At 36.0% G+C, this 25,274-nt stretch overlaps 1 protein-coding gene across 4 annotated transcripts in view; it reads right to left on the bottom strand.

The window, feature by feature from the left end:
• LOC150079162 (RNA binding protein fox-1 homolog 3-like) overlaps positions 1–25,274 on the bottom strand; it is a 468,684-nt gene that overhangs the window by 349,992 nt on the left and 93,418 nt on the right. Inside the window, exon 1 of one of the 4 annotated variants that reach the window (XM_090383525.1) lies at positions 5,306–5,507. The exons of the other annotated variants lie outside the window; for them this stretch is intronic. Within the exon in view, the coding sequence (XP_090239651.1) occupies positions 5,306–5,389 (84 nt within the window). The 5' untranslated portion in view covers positions 5,390–5,507. Of the gene's footprint in view, positions 1–5,305; positions 5,508–25,274 lie in introns of those variants that run through there. 4 annotated transcript variants of the gene reach the window in all.

Below are 25,274 nucleotides of genomic sequence, written 5' to 3' on the forward strand. Positions count from 1 at the left end.
CTCACCATGCTTGCCAAAATTCCTCAAGCAATTCAATGTGAGGAGGATCACGACTACAAATTTCTAAGAACTCGGTCGGTGGCATCCCCCCCACTATCATTGAGGTCTTCTTCTTTGTTGTTATCTCCACTCCAGTGACTCAATCTATGCAAAAGTTTCTTACCTGTCCAAGCACTCCCTTATTACACAAGATAATCACTCGAACAAGTTTGCAGCTTGAAACAATACAGAGGCAGGATCCTGAAACATGGCAAATCAGTTTCAGGAATTTTTCTGACTGTACAAGGCAGGTGTTCCTGATTGTAACTGCAGCACTATCTTGAAGAGTAATGCTCCATCATGACTAATTACTGAACTAGTGCATCTCAGAAATGCAGTCTAATGTGGTCAAAGGAACAATTAATTTCAGTTTACTTTTGTGGTGTGGTCCTCTGTTTACTAATCACCTTCAAAGTACCTTCCTTCTGCACATATATGCACATTTGCTCCATCAGTCTTCCCAAGCTTTGAAACATTCTTTAAAATTGTGTTTTTTTTAGCAGATGTGGGGCTGTTTTGGAGTTTTCTTTGATATTATCCACTGTAGCAAAACAATAACCCTGAACCCCCATTTTCAGTTTATAGAACAGCCAAAAGTCAAACAGTGTAAGGTTGGAAGAGTAGGGAGACTGCTGCATGACTGATTTTTTTCGCAGCCAAGAACTATTTAACTGCCATCATCATGTGACTGGGTGCAGGATCCTGCCATCTTTCCATTTTTCAGGTCATATTCACCTCACATTCTCATAAAAATGTGTCAAAACCTCAACAGAGTAAACAAGATAAATGCTTCACCCCTAATCACAGTAGACTATGGTATCATCATAAAAAAAAAAAAAAAAAAGGATCAGCATGACTCTGACGTTTGATTTTGTTGCAGAAGACTTCTTGGGTTATGGGGACTTAGTGTGCTATTTGGATAACTCTACCTTGGTCTTGGTGGTTGTAGGCAAACATCCAACTCTCATCCCCAGTGACCAATTTTCTTGGGAATTTCAGATCCTGCATAAATTTTTCAAACAAATCACCAGAAATGGCTTTCCTGCAGTCCATTTGATTATCCGACATCAAGCGTGGAACCAACTTTGTACACGCGCAACACATCACTAAGTGTCAGGACTTTTCTCACCGAGCCGGCAGATAGTCAAACTTCGTGAGCAATCTCAACAACAATCATTCGCTTTATCATTTGGCACAATTTCCTTCACTTTAATGATAACAAAGGGTGTCCATTGCAAGGTTCATCTTCCAGTGTTTCCTGTCCGTTTTAAACCACTTGTAAACTGCTGCTTTCTTCAAAGCACCATCTCCATAAACTTTCTGTAATGCTTGCAACATCCTAACCACTTTTCCTAAGTTTAAAGAACTTGATATTAGCACTCTGGTCAAACAGGTCAAGCCCATTTCCAATTGGTATGCATGCACACCAAGGGCAATCAATGGCAACATCCCACACCATCTTATGGGCATAGCACAAACCATTTAAATGTATTTATAATCTAAAGAGATAAAATCATTCACACAATGAAACAATTTGTGTCATTCACTGTCTTAGTTATGACATCTGTGCTAATGTCACTCGAAGAGAAAGTACAACAGTAAATTCTTTAAATTTTACAGATTTTGAAGAGATATACCTAGTGGTTGAGCAGTTTTAGAGGGGCACCTTTCAATAAATATTAAGCAAAAGCAAGTGGACTTATATCTGTAAACATTTATAGTGACTATCTTGTCTTTTTACCTGTACTGTGCTTTTCAACATATAGCTTTAGTTATATTGCAACTTTGAAAACTGAATTTGGATGCTGAGTGGTAGCTCAAATCAAGCAACTTTTTTACAACTGTTTTGCCTGCGCATTGTCCTAGAGACCATCTGCTATCTAAAGAGGGACCCATTAGCCCTGAAACAGGGTGTCACAATCTCTTCTTATAAACAAATAGTCAGTTAAACTTTTGGTGAAGCCATCTGTTTGAAAGTAATGCGAATTGGGGAAACTTATTATGAAGGCAAGTTCATTCTGCTCTGAGAACCGAACTGCACGGATAATGCAGTTCATTCCTGTTATCCACGAAAACAAAGGGACAAGGCAGTTCTGTATGCATCATATAAACAGAAAAATGTCATTTTTTTTTTTTTTTTTTTTTTGGAATGGATTCTTAAAGACAAATGCAATCATTGACATGAGTGACAGATTGCTTTCTTAATATTTCTGGATTGAAAGGTGCAGAATTTTACAGAGTTTTACTGTAATTAGAAATTTTAATAAATCAGAATTAATGTCTTAAAAAATAACACAGACATTCAGAAGCACATCTCTAGGGTAATTTGGTCCTTGAGGTTGTCACAGACATTCACTCAGATATGCCAGACAAGCTGTACTTGCTACCTAGGAGTTTAAAACGCTGATGGAACTGATATTCGGGTGGCAAGTGGACCTAATTTGGTAAAGCAGCTAAATTCTCTGCTTGCATCTTCACGATGGTGGGACTGTTAGAAATCCTGGGTATTACCCCCATGCACAAGCACACTGTGGGTGACCACCCAGGAGTGAACCAACATAAGCAGGGGCGAGATGGGCAGGCGTGAACCAACGTAAGCAAGGGTCGATGTGGGCAGCTGCCCACACCACATGGAGGAATGCTGCCCCTCTGTATTACCAGGCAATACAATGGCCTCCATAGCCAAGTGGTCAGGAGCGGGAGTGCAGTAGCACACGCTCTTTGAGTAGACTGGGGTTCAAGCCCCTAACTGCTGAATACGGTCGATTTGCTAACCCGCACTGGACCAGCTTGGCAGATTGTGGTCCATTTCACTCAGCATGAATTGTTGAGGAGGCTTCCATCCCTGCAGTGGGTTGATAATGGCTGAACTTTACTTTTTTTTTTTTTTTTTTTTACTAGGTGGTAGATGACTCTCATCAATCAGTGCAATACCACCACTTTGCTTTGGTCTCCAGAGCTACATTCCGGTCAACCCTTCCATCTCTTCCATCGTGCAGTATGACTGATGACTTTTGAGGTTATGATGGACATCACGGCGAGATCCAATCTTCCTTACATTTCGAGGGTACAGCTCTAAAACGGTGTTCGCAGGCCAGCCACTAGTTAGTACACCAGACCAAACCTATTGGTAACTCTTTAGGAGGCTTCCGGATCAGCTAGTGTGTAATCTTGCTACCTCTACTCTGCAAGATAGTGACTGGAGGGAGTCCAAATAGTGTGTATGCGGGGAGCATTGTCGAGGCCACGTTATGTCAAGGATCTGGGTATATTCTTACCATGCGTATGCCATATATTTCATTACTTCTTACAGCAAGCCCCCCCCCCCCACTTTTTCTTACTATTGTATACACCATGAATTGTCAAACTAATAGAGTAAGCTTATCTGCAAAAAGATCTAAACCTCCCAAATGCTTCCAAGTTCATTTCACAAATATACTTGGTCTCAATTCTAATTTCAATGATGTCCATTTCCACTTGCAGTCTGCCAAACCCCATGTACTTTTTCTGACCGAATCTCAGTTATCGGTTGATTCAACTACTGCTCATCTCAGGTGCCCAAATTATTTGCTGTATGATTCCTTTCACCTGAAAGGTGGTACTTGTGCACATGTCCATTCCGATATTCCCTGTCAGAGACTTGGTAATTTGGAATCTCTTTTCAATCTTCTATGGCTTAAAATCTCTCTACTTCATTGTGTCAAATTTATCTGTTGTCTCTAACGTTCTCCCAACTTCACTATTCACTTGGAGCTCTTCGACTCCCTCTCTTTGCAACTTGGCTTTCTCCAGTCCAACTTTCCTAACAGTGAGGTAATTTTCCTTGGTCGTTTTAATGTTCATAACTCCAGCCGGCTTCCGTTTTCTAGTCACACCGACCCAGCTGGTCAAGATGCTGAGGCTTTTGCAATTACTAATGACCTTGCACAGATTGTTTGTTTGTCATTTGGTTTTTAGGAGCATTGGCAACTAAGGCCATATTGCTCGGGGGATAATGCGGTGGTCATTCCCTGACCTTTCCACATCCTCCGTATTTGGCGGTCATGGGCTCAAACCCCGGTCTGATCAAGAAGCGTGTGCTACACACACACACACTACTGCTCCCGCCCACCCGGCTACGGAGCCGCCTCCATATGAACCCCACAGTCTGACAAGTGCTAAGCTATAGCCAAGTGGGTACAATAATATAAAGTACACTTTTAGAGCATAAATTTTAATTAATAAATAAATGGCTTTTTGTATTAAGTAAAAATTAATGTAATAGTATTATGTATTGGTATAAGATTAAATGAATTACAACTAATAGCATAGAAAAGATAGAAGGAAGGAATATATAAATAAACAATCATAAACAAAAGGTACACTATCTTATCAAGAAGCCACAACATGACCAAGGTTTATGGAAGCTCAAAATGTTTCGATTAGCTGAATAGTTTAGTAGAAGTTCAGCAAAATTAGTTTAAATTTGGTAACATTTTCTATTTTATATTTTGCCAAACTTGCAAAAGCTGTCTGGCTAACTGAAACACTTTGTGCTTCCATAAACCTTGGTCATCATCAAAATAAATGATCATTTATTTATTTATTTATATTCCTTCTTTCTCTCTTTTCTGTGCTATTACTGTAATTCATTTAACCTTATACCATTACATAAGACTATAACATTAATTCTCACTTAATGCAAAAAGCAATTCATTTATTAATTAAAAATTGTTTATACTTTAAAAGTGTATTTTATATTACATATATGTGCTATGGTCATACGTTAATCAATTAAAAAAGTCTTTATATAAAGGTAAAAAAAGTAATACGAACAGAGAGTAAACTTTCCGGTATTGAATACTGCGTAGTTTGCAAAATGGAGAGAGAGAGAGAGAGAGATTCAATTTAAATATAATATAAGATAACATAATATATTAAATAATGAAATATCAGTAAATCGTAAACAAAGCAGGTGAGCTCGTGTGTGTGTGTCAGCGAACGCGCGCATTTGACTATCGACTGCTTTGGTCGCGTTGCATCGTTAATATGACTTTCTTTTTTTTATCTTGTACTGTGTTATATCTGTATGTGTTCACTGGCAGGTTTGCATATTCTTTGCAGTCTGAAAAATCAAAAATAACTCACCGGGGGAGGGGGTCTACTCCTTCCCTCCGAGATCGGTTGATGGCGTTTACACATTCGGACACGTTATTTATTAAAAGCAATTAAAAAAAAAAAATACATGATTACTAATGATTGGGAAATGCAGCAACTAACAACGTACCTGGGGTAATATAGGAAATCCAAATAAGCCTAAATTCTGACGATCTAACAACCTTGGAAACATTGTTGTTGGCAAAGTAGCCATGTTCAAAACTTTGAAGTTTAGATTTAAATACGTGCCTGTAATAAACTAAACTTTGGGATGAAAACTCTTGTAGTCCAAAGAGTAAATATCGTTCACTGATGTGTACCAATCGTCCTATACGAGGAGACCTATCAGTTTCAGCAGCCTATCAGGACAGTGCGTTGTGGTATACCTCAGCAGACAAACGAAAATAGCAATTGCATCCGCCACAGGGAACTCCGAAAATGAGCACAGCTGGAATGATGCCCCTACCTAAAATACTCCAGGAAAGGAGTATGCACTTTTTTTTATCCCTCTCAAGGTTTCGTATATCTTCGTAGGGGGGAAAGGGGGTAACTCGCGACCTTAAGAGAAAGGGTTCGCTTCTCTTAATGACTATTTTGACTAGTTTGTCCATACCAAAGTTCATAAAGTAGAACACACGACTTGTAATTATTTCATCTACTTATATTCTTAACTTATAAACTCTTTATAACTTATGAAGGGGGGGGGGCTTAACATTGCCAGTCCTCAAAGCATAAGATGGCAAGCAGCAGTCCAGAAAAGAAATAAAAAAAGAAAAGAAAAATAAATAAGAAACTTCATATATATATATATTAGAAAACAGGCCTCGAGCTTCGGGTTGCATAATCACTATGTATTTCTGGCACGACCGATAAAACGAGAATTTTGTGTAAACCGAATTTGACTAGATTGTACCGGTCAAAAGAAAGGCCTACCAAACTGACTGTTTTACAGTAGAGCATAAACCCTTTTCTAAATCTTGAATTTAATATTTATCGGTCGCGAAAGAAATACATAGTGATATTATATATATATATATATATATATATATATATATACTCAGGAGATTTAAAGTTTCAAGTTTTGTAGCAAAAAAGAAAAAGGAAGTTGAGGCCCAGTTGCATAAAACTTGGCCATTTTCATTGACACATGCACGTATATCCTAACAATATAAGAATAATATTCTATTTAGACTTTATTTTGTTTAATTTCAGAGAAACGAAGGGGGGAAAAAACAATAATTGAAATGAATATCTGTATCACGAACTAGTAAAAGCAGAATCACATTAATATTAAAGGAAAGGAAACACAGTATTAATATTAAAAGGAAACACCGAAACCAAATGTCTCTTTAAAAAATAAATATCTACTTTAATGAAAGAATTTAATTTGTCTTATATCTGTTCTTAACACATATGTCTTGCTTAATGCTGTTATCAACATTAAGCAAGTCATCACATTCTCTGATACGTTTAATGCATTTTGAGCATCGTTTTAACTTTCATTTTCATCAATGGTAACAAAAACTTCATTTTCCTTGGTGGCCAGCAATTCTTCAGCTGTTGGCGGATTATGATATTGTATTAGCAATATCATAATCATCTCCGATCCCTTGATATTGCTAACACGTTGATTTGCCAGGCCATGTTTTTCAATGATAGTCTCATGAAACATCATCAAACTTGATACCGTCTCAAACAATAACAACGTTATGAACAGCATCCAAAACATGTCACTTTGGTTGAAAACTGTTCCCTTCTGCTTTGCTGCAGAAAAAGTACTATCAGACACGTTTGATATGCTCATGAGTTTATAAATATTTTTGCAGAACACTGACGTTATTGGGAGCAGGGTCGGATTCGGGATGAAAGAGAACCCCGGCCATATTTAAATTTGAGGCCCCTTTAATATATACACACACATATATACACACACATATATATATATATATATATATATATATATATATATATATATATACACATATATACAAATACTACATAGGTTTTTATATTTATATTGTGAATAATAATAATTCTTTGATAAAAATGCAAAGTAAGAGGTCAGAAATATTTTGTTTTTTGACTTGAAAAATAAAGTAGTAATAAAAACAATTTTAACAGAAACTTTTAACTTATTTATTATACAATAGAAAGGTATAAGAATAAAAGTTACCCACTTAACAAGTTACGTTTAAGTATGCTTTTATATTTCACGTTTTCTTCGTTTATTATTAGAAATATTTATCACTCCTTTAGAAAATATTTACATTGAAAATTAGGCCTCTCTTCCGGTAATGCCCCTAGCCATGGCCGGTTTGGCCGTGGCGTTAACGCGACCCTGATTGGGAGATATCGTCTTAAGCTTAGATGTCTCAGTGGAATATGTTGTACAATGATCTAGAAGCATCAAAATGTTCCCTTTTTTTTTTTTTTTTTAACTCCTATCCACGCTCAGTAACTAAGGCCGAGTTTTCTTTCTTTTTTTTATTGCTACTTCAAATGGCCTCAAACAAAGGCATGTTATTTAAAGTGGTTTAAAACAACTTGGCTTGGAAAATTTTCCAAACACAAGTGGGTGCAGTTTTGACTGCCATCTGCTTTTCAGCATAACTGGATAGTGATCCTTTATTTAATTTTCCACCACTGCAAGACCTCTTAACTTTGCCTTAACCGCTTAAAATAACAATTTCTCAAGGGATAAAAGCAGATTTTGCAATAAATTAATGTTTGTGTAGAAAACCCTATGATTTAACTGGGAAACATGTGAAAACGAGAATTTTGTGTAAACCGAATTTGATTAAATTCTACAGTTCAAATTCGGTCAAAAGAAAGGCCTACCAATCTGGCTGTTTTACAGTAGAGCATCAACCCTTTCATAATTCTTGATTTTAATATTTTCTTTATTTGTATGGATTTCCAGAAAAATTATGACAGTTTCACATTTATTGATGACTTTCTCGAAGAAATAGTCGAGCTGAAGTATTTCTTCCTGTACACATTTCCGTTCTGCTCCAGATGCTACTAGTGAAATTCAGTTTACACAAAATTCTGGTTTATAAAATAAAAAGGGGAAATCTGAAAAGTAATAAATAATAAAGAATGCCGAAAAGGAAGAAATAATAAACTAATAAAGAAATTTAAAATAAAAAAAAACGACAAGTAACTGCAAAGCATAATCAATTATGTCGAATACACACAATGTAAGTTAAATTACAAATACAAATTAATAGAGGAGTGGGTAAGCCCTCAAAGACGCGGATATAACGAAAACTAACTAGTACAAATAAACAGTAACAATGGGAGTAAAGTACTGAATTAAGAGTAAGGGTGTTTTACAGAAGGATTATGTGGACATGTGTATATGTATAGTGCGGCATCTAGAACGTCTGTTCAACTCCGCCTCGTGTCTCTGTGAAGAACAGTATCACTATAAATGGGCCAGATATGTGTGTGACGTAGGTTTGTGTGTATTATATGTGTGTGTGTGTTCTGTCTGGCCGCTTGGCTACCCAGAAGCATCAGTCACCTGGATAGATGATTCTGGGTACTCGTCCACACCACGGGAAGGTGGGCCAGTTCCAGTAGAGCACGTAATGTCTCAAAACAGACTATGACCCATCTAGTGAGGCGCCTCCGTAGCCAGGAGCAGCAGTGCATAGCACATGCTTCTTGATTAGACCGGGGTTCGAGCCCGTGAGCCACCAAATACGGAGGATGCGGAAAGGTCAGGGGATGACCACCGCATATCGCCGGAGCAATATGGCCTTAGTTGCTAATGCTCCTAAAAACCAAACAACAACCATCTAGTGATGCTAAAGGGTGGGCCAGGATCCTCTGAGGCCCATTCCAGAGGAAAAGAAAGGAGCAAGAAAGGGAAGAAGAGAAAAAAAAACCCAATCCGTGGTGCTGGTTGAAAAAAAAAAAAAAAATAATAATAAATAATAATAATAATAAAATATAATAAAAAAAACATTAGTGCAAAAAAAAAAAAAAAAAAAAAAAACACGTTGGTGTTAGTTGGGATTAAAAAAAATAATAATAATAAGAAGAAAACAGTAAATAATAAAATAAAAAAATATAATAATAATAAAAAAAGCTGGTGCTGGTAAAAAAAATAAAAATAATAAAAATGGACTGGTGCTGATAAAAAAAAAAAAAAACGGGGCTGGTTAACAAAAATTAAAAAAAAAAAAAAAAAAAAAAGAAGAGAAAAGTAGGCTTCAATAAGTACTCTTGTATCCAGGATAATTCAGATGTGGAACTGGGAACACTCAGAATTTCTGAGTGTTCCCTGAAAGTACGTGTTTTGTCATCCAGGATGGCAGAGAAGCAAACTATTGCCCCGCTTACACGGGTGTATTTGATGGATTGTTTTGGTGCGCTACTTCGGCGTTGATCCTCTTTCTGCTAGCAAACACCCCAGAGGCAAAGTTCTGAAGAGCTTATTCTTATTCTGCAGAAGCAACTCCTCCATCCCTGGAGAGAGACCTGAACGTCTATTCGCAGCTTCACCCTAAGATCGTCGTAGATTGCACAGTTAAAGAGCAGGTGACTCCAATCTTCTGTATTGTAATATTCTGTAACAAAAGGGCTATCTTTTGTTTCACTAATCTGAATCATCCCCCCCCCTATTAATCGGATTAGCGAGGGTTTACTGTATATTAAATATGGTAAATTGAAAATATACTACATTTTCTTTTTCTATATAATTATTTTGGATAAGTATTATTTTTATACAATTATTAATATTGAATTTTGAATCTGAAAGTTTAGTTTTTATTATTACGAAACTTAAAAGTAATGCTAGCGATTTTATTTATATAAAAAGTTTCAATCGGGGTGGAATAAAAATCAGTCCTGGGGTGGGAAATGAATTTGAAAAAACAAATTCGGGCTCGGGCCGTCTTGACTTCGGACCGGAAATAAAAAAAATGTAGGTCCGTGCAGGTACACTCTACTAGAGACACAGCTTACTTGATTGACAACAAGAACCGATGCAACGAAAATGCAGCTTGGACAGCTGCATTTTCGTACATAAAAGTGTACATAAAAACAATGTTTCTGGAAATCCGTACAAACCATTAAAAAATAATAAAGAAAATATTAAAATCAAGAATTAGAAAGGGGCTGATGCTCTACTGTAAAACAGTCGGACTGGTAGGCCTTTCTTTCACGGTGTATCGGCACCGAAAACCGTACAACCTGTATTGAGTAAAAGCAGTAACTGGACACAACGCTGGAGGAATTAAAGAAATCGGAATGTTGCGTAATCACTTTCACTGCGATATGAAAAAAAGCGATGAGAATAAAAACAAAAGCGCTAATTACAATAAACGACGTATTCTATGTATTAGTATATGTCCTATTGGGATTTATAAGTGATAAATTACATGAATGAAAACATCATCAGTGATCATAATACGCGGCGTGCAACATAATAACAGATCGGTGTGTGAGTTGCTGGCAACGTGTAGTCCAAGCATTCACTACAGAGTTCCTAGGCGTTTTATACAATGCCAAAGTGGCTTAGGCGAAGTATGAAATAAACGAATTCTCTTGCATTTTACACTTTGTCTAGGAACAGTATATAATACCTTGGCATTATATGTATTGCCGAAATATTTTAGGTAAAATATTAATAAAACAAATTTACTTCATTAAATGACTATTTATTAACAAATAAATATATCCTTTAAAAGGATGTGTTGAAGTTTTCATTACTGATTGACTGAAGTTTTGATTTTAAAAAATTATGGATCCGACAAAAACATGAAAAATATTAAAATTACTCTTGATAAGTGCATTTAAGGTATTACATTTATTATAGCAAGCAAAGTCAAAATGGCACTTGGAATTACATAGTACTGTACTGTATTTTCTTTCTTACGCAAAATTGTTTCATTGTTTGGCACTTGGTACTGTACATGCACTTCAAAAATCATTGGCCAGTACCTGTACAATTTGCTGAGTCGCACATAACCTTAGTGAGATTTCCTTGTCAACAGGGATGTCTTCCAATGCAATAAGTTTTTTTCCGCATAATGAAAACTGTGATCTTGCGTATAACTGCTTTAAGGATTCTTCTGATGTTTTCAACAAATAGAAACATTCACTCGTCACATCCATTACGATGGTCAAAATATTACGAGCATCTCCTCGACAAGCATCTATCTCAGGTATAGGAACTCGAACCGTGACCCTTTGTTCAACTGACGGAAACTTGTTGTCACACAATCTTTTCATTTTCTTTGCCTGTTGTTCTAGGTTATCCTTTGTAACCGTTTACGATTTTGTCCACCATTAGCAGCAATTTTGTTGTTATAAAGAGATGGTGATGATGAAGAATCTTCAAGGGATTGTATTCTGACATTTGAGTTGAAATGATAGGCTGCGGATGTTCTTCATTATTATTTACTTCAATTGAATTAATAATCTTATCCAAATATACTGTGATGATAGGCTCTCTTAAATTGTAGTGAGCATATTTTCTCTTTCTTGGTTCGCCCATTCTACACGACCCTAGCTCTGACTACAGCAAGGTTTCCCATGAACAATTTTAAGTTGGAACCAGTAATCCTTAAGGCTGGAAACAACACTGTTGGCAAACTCTCTGCCATTATCTGATTGCAGGATTAAAGGTGAGGCGCCTCCGTAGCCAGGTGGGAAGGAGCAGCAGTGCGTAGCACACGCTTCTTGATTAGACCGGGGTTCGAGCCCTTCATCACCAAATACGGAAGATGCGGAAAGGTCAGGGAATGACCACCGCAATATGGCCTTAGTTGCTAATGCTCCTAAAAATCAAATAAACAAACAACGATTAAAGGTGCACCAATAAGCATAAAAATGTCTATGAGAATGTAAGCCATCTCTTCATCTTTTTTGTTCACCACAAACCTTGTTACATGATCCTGGTAAACCATTATAAATTTGTACTCACCGTGGGGGATGGATCTGAGAGTCAATCAGGTCGACTTGACAAGAATTAAATTCAGAAGAAATTATTGGCTTAATCACGACTCCTTTTCTTAGAGGCCTTTGCTGGAAAGATTCACACAGCTGGATATACAGTTCAATATCAAAGTGAGTAATATTCTTGGACCTGTTATACAGTTTCTTAATCATAATCTCACCCACCGTACCCGATCGACGTGTTGTCTCGTCTCGTGAAGCAAATCAAAAAACTCACTCTCTCAAACACAAAAATGGGGTTTTAGCATGATATACCAGTGTTTCTCAAAGGGTGTGCCGCGTCACATTAGTGTGCCGCAAAATTTTCCAAGTGTGCCGCGATATTTAGAAATTTCTTCTTCTATGACTACGTAGGTGTGCCGCGAAATTTTTCTTCTTTGGAAAATGTGCCACGAGAGTAAAAAGATTGAGAAACACTGTGATATACTACACTCACCTTCACGTAATGTCACAGCTAATAGAGAAAGTAAATGAACATAAAACACCATTATGTCTGGCATTTGTGGATTATGAAAAGGCATTTGACTCCATACAGCATAAGGCAATGTTTCGGGCACTGGAAAGACAAGGCATAGATACCCCATATATTATGATTTTGAAGAAAATATATGAGAATACTACTTCCTTCATTAGACTAGACAAAGACAGTAGCAAATTTAAAATTGAGAAAGGAGTTCGACAAGGAGATACGATATCTCCGAAGTTGTTTACTGCTGCCCTTGAGGAAGCTTTCAGAAGATTAGACTGGTCGCAGAAAGGAGTCGATGTGCATGGAGAGTACCTAAACCGTTTACGATTTGCAGATGCAATTGTGGTCATAAGTCACGATCCCAAAGAATTAGAGGAAAATCTTAATCAGTTATGAGGAGTGAGTAAGGATTTTGGACTCTAGATGAATATGGCTAAAACAAAAGTACTAATGAACAAGTATGCCACAGAAAGGGATATAATGATTGAAGGAGCAGTAATTGAAAAGGTGGAGTCATACTTATCTGGGACAAGTCATTAGCTGTAATAATGATAAATGGCTGGAAGTAAAGAGAAGAATAAATTTTGGATGGATAGCGTTCAGGAAATATAGTATCATACTGAGGAGCAATATCCCAATTTGTCTGAAACGTAAAATAATGAACCAATGTATACTCCCCACCATGACTTATGGAAGTGAAACTTGGGCAATCACCAAAAGAATGGAAGAGAAGCTGAGAACTACACAGCGAAGAATGGAACGAATTATATTGGGAATCAGACTGTTAGATAAGAAGAGAAACACATGGATCAGGCAGCAAACTAAAGTAAAGGACATTCTTATCAAAACTAAAGAACTAAAATAGTCTTGGGCAGGGCACATAGCTCGAAGACATGATGACAGATGGACTAAGAAAATAACAGAATGGTACCCAAGAGAAACCATGAAAGACAACAACGGCGATGGACAGATGTAATTCATGAGTTTGTGGGTAGTAAATGGATGGCCATTGCACAAAACAAAAGGAACTGGAAAGTTGCTGGAGAGGCCTTCATCCAGCAGTGGATTGAAAATGGCTGATGATGACTACACTCACTAATTCTCGGTAAAACAGTTTTTACATTGCACTTTTACGATGACTATCTGCTTTTGCCTCCATCTCAAACACTATTACGTTATTGATTTCTGGTTCAAATGGGAGGGGTGGAGGGAGCCGGGGAGTGAAGCCGTCAGGCAGGATATCTGTTCATTCCTGGCAGGGCCAGGAATGAATGGGCAGGATGTAACTCTCATTTCACATATTACCTAAAACCTACAGAGCATTATATAAAATGCTTAGGCAATATATGAAGTGTTGTCTTTTTACAATTTGCTGGTAGTTTTAGGAATTATATAGAAAGCCTAAGCATTCCACAGAATAACGGATTACACACACACACTGCCTGTGATATATGAAACCAGATAAGGAAACTTTTTTTTTTTTTTTTTTTTTTTCAATTTTGTTTTTCTTTAATTCTTTCTTTCAAGAAAAATGTCTTTCTTTACTTTTAACTTCAAACATTGTAACATTGTAACATTGGAGAGGGTGCTGAATCTCTTTAAAAGTTACAGCTGTCAGTTACAGGCTCCGCAAAAACGATAAGTGTTTGCCTTTTATTTACATGATTGTTATTTTATATTGTACTTAATACGTAGTCATATAGTTATAGTAACGATGGTTATTTTTTATTTTTAATTTAGATAAAGAGTTTTTGTGGATTTTACTTACGATAGGTAAAACCGTTATTTCGTTCCATTTTTGTAGCCATTGTTTTTGGATATAGTGGTAGGGAATTCAAATTTTTTAATTGAGGTAGCTAGGTAGCTCTAACGCATAATTATATAGTAATACGCTTCACTGTTTCTATTTAATAGTTTCTATTCAAATACTATTGATATTTAATTTATTGATTTTATTAATTTAAACTACCATGCCCCAGACTAGAGCAGCAAAGCAACGGGCACAAAGTGGCAGGAGTGCTGTGACTCGTGGGAGAACTGAGGGGGGCAATTCTCCAACGCATCACAGCCTAAAAAAATGTGCAACTTGTGAAATGTTTGCCGAACTCTCTGGAACGGAACATGATATTGCCATGGGGGATGTCTTTGTGTGTGCGCGATGTAAGGAGTGTAAGGAAATCAGGCGACAACTCAGCGTTGTTATGGGCCTATATGAGAGTTTGAAGGACAGGGTGGATGCCCTTGAAAGATCTAAATTGAGGGGCCCATCAGGCTCTCAGCGGCCCACATCAACGCCAGAGCTTGCACTTGGTCATCACGCAACACAGCGGCAATCCCTAAGGCAGAATGCGCTGGTCCCACAGGAACTAGTAGTTGTTGGTGACTCTATTGTTAGGGAAACGGGGAACATCCTTTGTAAAAAGGATAGGTGGAACAGGACCAGGGTATGTCTGCCAGGGGCAAAGGTTGATGACGTTGTAGAGCGGATATCATCTTTCAAGGGCACAAAAGGTGATATAGTTGTACACGTTGGCACTAATGATATTAAGAGTAGGAGACCGGCAGAATTACTCAACAAGTACAGGTCACTGTTGAAAAAAAGCCGTGAAATAGGGTTGAATTTGAAAGTGTCTGCAATTCTGCCCAGACACGATAGGAGGGAGTACATGATGAGAGCCTTTTCGATCAATTCGGCCCTGGAAAGATTGTGCAAGGCTCAAGGGGTAGAATTTTTTTCAGCCTGGTCTGTACTTGTTAACAGGAGAGATTGATTCTACAGGGATGGGATACACTTAAATAGAAAGGGTGCAAGAATATTTGCTGATGCTATCGAGGCAGTGTTAGGTGGGTCGGAAAACTGCTAGTTTGGGGGGGATACAAAGACTAATAGTTTAACAGTAACCGCAGGCAGAGGTGGTGATTCTTGCACAACTTCTATTAGAATAAGAAGCGACCTGGAGCGAGGGGTGTTGGGGGTTTCAGGGACGGATGGCAGTCATCATGGAATAGTTGGGTATATGGGATGTGTTAGGGTAACAAGGAATAGACATAGGAGCATGTATGCTTGCATGTATACCAATGCTAGAAGTATAGTAAATAAATTTGATGAATTTGAAGTGTTGGTCACGACATCAAAGGCGGATATTGTTGGGATAGCAGAGTCGTGGTGTCACAAAGATATAAGGAATGCAGAACTGGAATTTGGGGAGTACAATGTGTACAGAAAGGATAGACAGGACAGAAAGGGAGGGGGTGTTATGCTGTTAATTAAGAAAAACATAAAATCAAAGGAAGTGCACCCAGTTAATATAGATGAACAGTGCTCTGTTGAGTCAGTTTGGTGTGAGATAAGCACTGCGAAAGGAAAAATAAGAGTAGGAGTGTGTTATAGGCCTAATGACTTGAATGAGTACAATGAACAATTGTACAGAGAAATACAGTGGGCCAGTAAATCAGAATGTCTTATAATGGGGGATTATAACTTCCCAGATATTGACTGGAACTTGTGGGTTGGTCACTCACACACTAGTCAGACTTTTGTGGATTTATTGGATGATTGTTTTCTGCAGCAGCATGTTCGAGAGGCAACCAGAGAAAGTTACACTCTTGATCTGGTTATCAGCAGTGATCATTCGTGTATTAAGAATTTGCAGATAAAGGAACCACTAGGTGGCAGTGATCACAGTGTGCTGAAGTGGGATTTACTCAAAGAGGTAACTACCGTCAGGGGTAAAGGAAAGGGTTTTTGCTTCCGTAGAGGGGAGTACAGTGGTCTCAGACAGTTTTTAAGTTCTGTACAGTGGGATCAACTGACGATGTTACAAACAGTAAATTCTAAGTGGGAAAGCATTCAAAGAATTAATCGTGGAAGCTACTAGACTTTATATACCGATTAAGAAATATCGTTCAAGGTTTAGGCCTAAATGGTTATCAAAGGAACTAATGAGACTCGTGACAGAGAAGAAAAATGCATGGGAGGCATATAAATTATCAGGTGACGCAGAAGCCTGTGGCAGATATAAGCTAGTCTGTAATCAGGTCACAAAGGAGGTTCGGCAGGCGAAGGCGGATTACGAGAAATCTTTGGCAAAAGATGCTAAGAAAAACAGCAAGGATTTCTTTATTTATATAAACTCTAAAAGGAAGGGGATGAATATGATTGGTCCACTTGACATCAATGGTTCGACTGTTGATGATCCTGCTCAGATAGCAAACAAACTGAATGAGTATTTTGCATCTACATTCACACGTGAGGAATTATTACAATTTGAAAATGGAAGAAGGTTATCAAATTGTAGCACTGTGCTTAATGATTTTGTAATAACTGAGAGCAAAGTGGAGGAGAAATTGTTGAAGTTAAACACAAGAAAGGCACCTGGGGTGGATGGGATCTATCCAGTTATTTTAAAGGAGGCGGCAAAGCAACTAAGCAAACCCTTAGCCATAATTATGAGAGCATCCTTGGACTCAGGGGAGGTTCCCCGGACTGGAGATGTGCAAATGTGTCCCCAATTCACAAAGGTGGAACGAAGGGTGACACGAGTAATTACAGACCAGTTAGTTTAACTTCTGTTCCCGGTAAAATAATGGAGTCGCTGGTTAAAGATGCATTGCAGGATCATCTAGACAAGACTGCAGCAATAATTCAAACACAGCATGGGTTTGTTAAGGGAAAGTCTTGTCTGACAAATTTGATTGGTTATTATGATGTGGTCACAAAGGAACTGGATGCAAAAAATAATTTTGATATCATATATTTGGATTTCAGGAAAGCTTTTGACACTGTTGCGCATGGAAGACTACTGTACAAATTGGAGCAGAATGGTATTAAGGGTAAGTTGCTACAATGGATAAAAGGATGGTTAAGTGGGAGAAGACAGAGGGTGGTAATCAATGGGTGCTGCTCTTCGTGGACTAATGTTATTAGTGGAGTCCCACAGGGTTCGGTGTTGGGTCCACTGTTGTTTTGTGTATTTATCAATGATATTGATGAAGGTATATCAGGCTTAATGTCGAAGTTTGCAGATGACACAAAGGTTGGCAGGGTTGTTAATGACAGTAATGGCAGTGTGCTACTGCAACAGGATCTAGAAAATTTGGGCAGATGGGCTAAGAAGTGGCGACTGAAGTTCAACCTTGACAAATGCAAAGTACTGCATATGGGTAGAAGTAACCCCAGAGAAACATACCAACTGTGTGGTACTACACTTAAGGTGGTAGAAAATGAAAAAGACCTGGGAGTAATTGTGCAGTCAGATATGAAGTTTTCTGAGCAGTGCAGACAGGCTGCTAGGGTGGGTCATGGGGTTTTGTCAGTGATATATAGGAATTTTTCTGCCAGGGAAAAGGAGGTGATTGTCCCTCTGTATAAGGCAATGGTCAGGCCACGCCTTGAGTACTGCGTACAGGTCTGGAGGCCTCATTTTAGGAAGGATGTAGATTTGCTTGAGCGTGTACAGAGAAGAGCAACATGATTGTTGAGGGGAATGAAGGGATTCTCTTACCAAGAGAGGCTTAAGTTTTGCAAATTGCAGTGGCTGGAGACTAGGCACCTGCGCGGTGATCTGATTGAGGTCTATAAGGCCTTGAATGGGTTGAGCACGCTGAATTCTGATGGGATCCTTCCACTTGTTCAGATTACCAACCTACGGGGACATAAGTTCAAATTAAGAAAGGACAGATGTAGAATAGATGTGCGGAAATTTGCCTTTAGCCAGCGGGTGGTTAATTGCTGGAACAAACTTCCATCTGTCGCTGTGGAAGTTGATAGGTTAAATAAATTTAAGTAGGAACTGGACAGGCATTTGGAGGGAATGGTGTGTTTTTTTTTTTTTTTTTTTGGCTGATGCTGCATAAGCTCCTACACTTGCTTTCTTGCATCATGTGCCACTACTACTACTACTACATGGTAATAACAGGCTCACATGCTAATCACCGTTCATACTGCCACCTATACAGAATGGTTTATTTCATTCTCTTGTTATTATGATATTGTTTTTTTATTTATTTGCAGTTTGGCTTTGCGTTGTGAGCGCTTTAGGCTATTATGTGTTACTTTTCCACTGCGTAAAGGCCACTGTTCTGTAAGTATATTGCATTAACGTGCTGATAAATTACTTCATTCTTGGGACTATACGACACACTCGAGTTTAAAAAGAGAATTTTGGTATATATTAGGTATATATATATATATATATATATATATATTATTGCATATATCAGAAACACAAAATCCACGTGCTTCCTAAATAAAATACCAGTGCAGGACGAATGACACGTCGTAGAATCCGAAAAATTGTCTATCAGTCTTCATTACCGATGCTATAATCTGAACTTCTATGTTCTTCAACGAGGACATCATCTTCAATATCATAAAGGGTGTTGCTAATTCTAACATTTCTTGAAAGATTGTGTTTTTTTAGAATGAGCTACTCTTATGAGGTGGATAAAAAACCCGATATACATATTTCATGACAGCACACAATCGGCCTGCTTAAGCCTACAAAGAACTTTGAACAGCTTCAGTATTTGGGACTGTAACAATAATTTTTCGACAAATATAAACAAATAAGTATCATTTAGGCACCTCCATAAAAGTATAATATTATTTGATTATAATATTGAAACCAACGTATAGCTAGCAAGCGACACCACACCGAATTTTTTCGGTGTCGCTTACTAATTTATTAGTTTAGTATCTATTCTTTCGTCATTCATATTGATTAATTATACAGTGGTTTTCAACCTTTTTTTTAATAACGGCAACCGTAAGTAATTTATTTTGTTTTGCGGCACCCCTACTCAATTTTCTGCCTGTTAGATCCGATTCTCTCTCTGTATATATATATATATATATATATATTATATAATATTAAGGGTAATATAAAGAACCATTAGAATAAGCAAATCAATCCAATAATAATACAATCAGGGACCTAAGAAAGCGCAAAAAAAAAAAAAAAAAAATATTATCACTTTTTACCGACAATCTAGATGACTTCAACTGGGGCCAACCACCCAGAATGAAGGCAAAAAACGACAAGAGGTTCTCTGTTTCTGTGATGATCAATATATGCTAAGTAATTTAAATCTAAACCAAATATAAACCAGTATAGGCCGAATGTAAATCGAATATAAATAAATCGAAAGATGATAATAAAAGTTAAGAAAATTTAGAAATATTAGAATCAAAGATAAGAAATATAAGTAAAATATAAAAGTAAGCATATATTAATCATCGTTGACCCGACAGAGAACGTAATTTAATGATTAAAATAAGATTAAATATATAATACATACTACATATTGACCGTATCTAGGACATAATGTAATAGTCGTCAAAATAATGTGGTGCCCCCTATGTGATGGATACGGTAAAAATAAATAATTAAATTAACGCATAGAGAAACATGCAGATAGTAAGAAGAAAAACTAAAGGAGTAGGAATAATAGAACCTGAACTCCACAAAGGCGAAAAATAGTAGTATAGATAACAAATAGTTTCTCCTACGTCCTCGGATTGCCCTAATAATTTCGGATAATGTAATAGTCGTCAAAATAATGTGGTGCCCCCTATGTGATGGGTACGGTAAAAATAAATAATTAAATTAACGCATATTATTTACATATTAGTTACAGTTATTGTCGTTTTAACTTTCTTTCTTTACTTTTTTATCAATAATTATAAATATATACAAAAGCTTTGCTTGGGTTAAGTATACACTACCTAAGATTGCTTTTTCTATTATATTTCTTTTTCTATTTTCTTAACTGCATCGATCCTTCTTAATTTTACCTTCATGGATTTATGATTGCGCATCTTGCTTTTACTTTATTTTATATTAACTTTGCTCTTATTATGTCACTTAAATATAATAATAATAACATACTACATCGGCAGAGTAGGATAAAAGTGACCGAGGATACTATTGTTGCCCTGGATAGTAATCCTAACCATGTTAATACATCGACACATATACACAAATATCACACACTTTACAGAGCAGTTTAGCATATAATGCTTCTGGCACTAATATCCGATCACCATCTCTTAAATTTCAACCTTGTAACAACAAATTATGTCTTACTTGCCCCTATATGCATCCAAATCATGCTACAATTAATATGAATTCACATATATTCTGTAAAATGAATAACGTCATATATATGATCACATGTCGTACTTGCAATGTTAAATATATTAGTCAAACTAGCAATAAACTAAATATTAGAATGAACCTTCATCGTTCTGATATTAAAACTTATAATAACAAATCCAGCAAGAAAACAGGTAATCTGGAACATGATATTGAATTCAGACATTTCCACAAACATACTTTTGGTAATATTTTCATTTCAATACTTAACGTAATTAATAACGCAAATGAAAGATTATTGCAAGAAGATATTAGCATGTTACAATATAAAACACTATATCCATACGGTCTAAATAATAAATTTAATCAAAAATATATGACCAATAATTTAAAAGATATTTGCGTTTATAATATGTTTCAAATTGCCAAACTTCGTAAATATAATCGCAGTAGGAAATATAGTAAATCCAACACATATAAAAGCAACCGAGAACATCTAGGAGACTTCATAGATTTATTCAAAATATGGGACACGGATCCTATAAATATTAATAAAATACATAACACACTTTTCAGTATTAAACTTAGTGTACTCAAAGCACTAAATAGAAAAACCAATGATTACGTCTTTGTATCTTCTCATCTTATGCACATCATATCAGACATTGTCAAATTCAGATTTCATATTTTGAATGTTAGCAAGCAGCCGGAAAACTCTGTCCTCATCTTATACTTTCAAAATAAATTAATGGATGATTTAGATATACATAAATCTATTAATTTACGTAATGATTTGCTGCCTATTAATAACTTACATATTAATATCAGATTTAGATATTCTAGACCAGTGTTTCCCAACGTGGGTCCCACGCCCCACATGGGGGCAATTTGATTGTTCAGGGGGGCAATTCAAAAATTGCTCGTCTAGAGTTTAAAACAACCGCCTACTATGATTTAACTTGTACAAAAGAAGAATTGTTGGTATCTCAATTTTAAATAAGCATTCGTTAAATGTTGTACTTTCTATAGAGCTGCACTTGAAAGTTTGGAGTAATATCAACTACAGTTTGCTCGGAGAGTATTGCTTACTATGCCTAGTGAAGGAATAGTACATACTGTATTGGACGATTGCTTATGGCATATGCAATGTGCAAGCAAAGTGGTTGTCTACTGTAGCCTACCGCAAACTCAGCATGTTATATGAAATAGGTAATTCCTTTCATACAAACGCTCGTTTGGGCATCGTGACTGTACATTTGGATAGGTTTGACGATCTCAGATTAAAATAAAAATTACTTTGTCCAAGCACAGAATTATTATTAATGAAGAACCGTGATATACAATGGTATGTATTTGTCATATATGTATTTCTGTGGTCTCAGTAAATAAGCAAATAAGTCCAAAAACTCGAATTTGCAGGAGAGGAAAAATAAACTTCACACTCTCATATAAACACGCATATATTCGAATATACAAATATTTATTACTCACGCTAAAACTACAATAACGAAGATAGCTGCGTGTCACATAATAGTAAATAATAAATACTTTATTATAGTGCACTTATCTCATTTTTGACAAATTAGACTTATCTGCTTGTTCACAGAGACCACAGATTTAATAGCCCGAATTCAGTAATTCGTGTGATTTATTCATTCAAAAAGCGTACTAATAATTAATTTTGATATATTAAAATAAAATTAAATTAACTTTAATGCATAGTTCATTTTTAGTTTTTGATTTATCTTATATTTATTTCTTTCAGTTGCGCAGTAAAATGAGAGTGCAAGTAAAAAAAAAGTTCGTCAGTATTCAGAGGAATACTTAAAATTTGGTTTCATACCCGCTATCCACGATCAAAGGTCACCTTTTTGTCTTTTATGCCAACAATGCTTGACCAACGAATCAATGAAGCGAGGTCGTCTTGAGGCGCATTTGAAGGCGAAACATAATGCTCATGTAAATTCAGATTTAGATTACTTTCAAACTTTAAAGAAGAATTTTGAAAAAAGAGCAACATTAAAGTCTCTGTTTATTGCTCATACTGCAACTGTCAATCGTACTCTTGAGGCTAGTTATGAAATTTCTTTACTCATTGCTAAATCTGGGAAAAATCATACTATAGGAGAGAATTTAATCAAACCATCAATATCAGCATTTCTTAAAACAGTTCTGGAAAAAGATGACAAAGACGTGAAAGCTATGCCACTCAATAACAATACTGTTAGCAGAAGAATAGATGAAATGAGTGAAGATATTGAAATACAACTTGTTGGAAAGCTGAAAACAAGAAAATTCTCAGTGCAAATGGATGAATCAACTTTGAGAGACAGTGAAGCCGTACTGATAACTTATGTGAGATATATTGATAAAGGTAATTTTGTTGAAGAAATGTTATTCTGTAAATCATTAGAGAGCACCACTACCTCCAAAGATATATATAATAAGCTAAAAAATTACTTAGATGACAATAATATACCAATGAAAAATATAACATCTTGCGCTTCAGATGGTGCTCCTAATATGATGGGCAAGAAAAATGGCTGCTTAAAATTGATGAAAGATGAGAATCCAGAAATGCTTCTTGTGCATTGTGTTATTCATAGGGAAAACTTGGTAGCTAAAAATATTTCGCCTGTTCTTCATGAAGTACTAAAATCAGTTATAAAATGTGTCAATGCTATTAAAGCTAATGCCAAATGTGAGCGTCTCTTCAAGCTTTTTTGTGAAGAACAAAATGGAGACCATGTGAGACTTTTACTTCACACTGAAGTAAGGTGGCTCTCGAAAGGGAACTGCTTGAAAAGATTCATGGAACTATTTGATACTATTAGTGACTTTTTAAGTGACAAACCTGAAATGAAGCATCTGTTAACGGTCGATGGTAAAGCATTTGTGAGTTATTTAGCCGATATCTTTGAAAAACTAAATATATTAAATAAACAACTTCAAGGAACAAATAAAACTCTCGTCGATGCAAAAGCGAAGATATTTGGTTTCATTACATTTATTGAATTATGTCAAAAATATATTTGTAACAAAAATTTTGAACAGTTTCGTTGGCTGCAAAAATGTGAAGTGACTGATACCGCTGTACTTGTTATTGTCGATCATCTGAAAATTCTGTCCGCTGATTTAAAAGAAAGGTTTTCTGATTTAAAACAAATTGATTTTCCAACCTGGATGATGCAACCAATGTTAGTGGATTTGTCTGATGTATCAATGCAGTACCAAGAAGAACTCTCAGAAATGCAAAATGATGAGTCAGTTAAAACTTTATTCAATATAAAAGGAGCGATGGCATGGCTTTGTGATGAAACAGAAATTAAATACCCAAATTCAACCAACTTTGCAAGAGAGCTATTGTTACCGTTTCCATCTTCATATTTAGCTGAATGTGGATTTAGTGCCATAAATGATTTGTTCCTAAAGAAAAGAAATCGACTGGATATCACAAAACGGGGAGACTTGAGACTGAAGCTGACTAAATTGGAGCCCAATATAAAATCTCTCTGCGGCAAGCATCAAGCACAAGGGTCTCACTAAATTTAGTGCACTCATCTAGAAGTGACTTCACATGGAATGTTGAAATTATTAAACAATTAAATAATAATTACTAAAAATTAAAATATTATAAAAAAATCTTTCATATAAATTATTTTGTACTTGAATTTTAGTTGTCCATTATATGTTTTGAAAATTTACTTACTGTTTTTTTCTTAATAATTTCCTAATGATTTCTTCCTAAAACCTAAGTTTTGTGTCCTGAACAAGTTGTAATTAGGCTTCATTTAGGGAATAATTCAATTTTTGAATATAAAAAATATGTATATCGGTGTTTCCCAACGTTACATAGGGGGCATCAGAATTTTAGAAAGACTTAGGTGGGGCATGGTAAAAAAAAGGTTGGGAAACACTGTTCTAGACCATTTGGTCTTAAAGCGTGTAACTATAAAACAATAGCTACAAACCTTCACAATATTAACATCGGACAGGATACATGTGTTTGCCACAAACCTTCATTTCATAGATACGTGGATCCTAACCATAACCACATTATAACCGGCAATTTAGATATAATCCCATATCCTGAACTTAGAGATATTTTATCACTTGGTTTTAAATTTCGACCTAATTTACCTATTAATAAATCTAATTTTGAAAAATTGTTATATCTAGATTTACTTAAATATTGCATAAGATCAGCATACAACCATAACATACCGGTTGAAGCATACCACATGTGGCTATTTACAATGCTTAATATCATATCTAGCAAATATAATCAATTGAAATTCATACAAGATAATCTATATAATACCAAATTAATAAATAGGCAGCTCAAAGATATACATGAACATTTTGTGATTACTCCCGTTGACAAAGCTGCTTGTAATTATGCAATCATATGTAAATCATATTATATAGAAATCATTAAAAATGAACTACAGTCTAGCCATACATATAAACAGATAACATCTTCCTCTAATATAATAATCAAAAAATTAATTGCATTGCATAAAAAATTAAAGTTAAAGTATAATAACCTAAAATATCCATTTATA

This window comes from Mastigoproctus giganteus, chromosome 10, assembly GCF_048544385.1.
Source record: "Mastigoproctus giganteus isolate SK-2022 chromosome 10, ASM4854438v1, whole genome shotgun sequence".
Taxonomy (NCBI): domain Eukaryota; kingdom Metazoa; phylum Arthropoda; class Arachnida; order Uropygi; family Thelyphonidae; genus Mastigoproctus; species Mastigoproctus giganteus.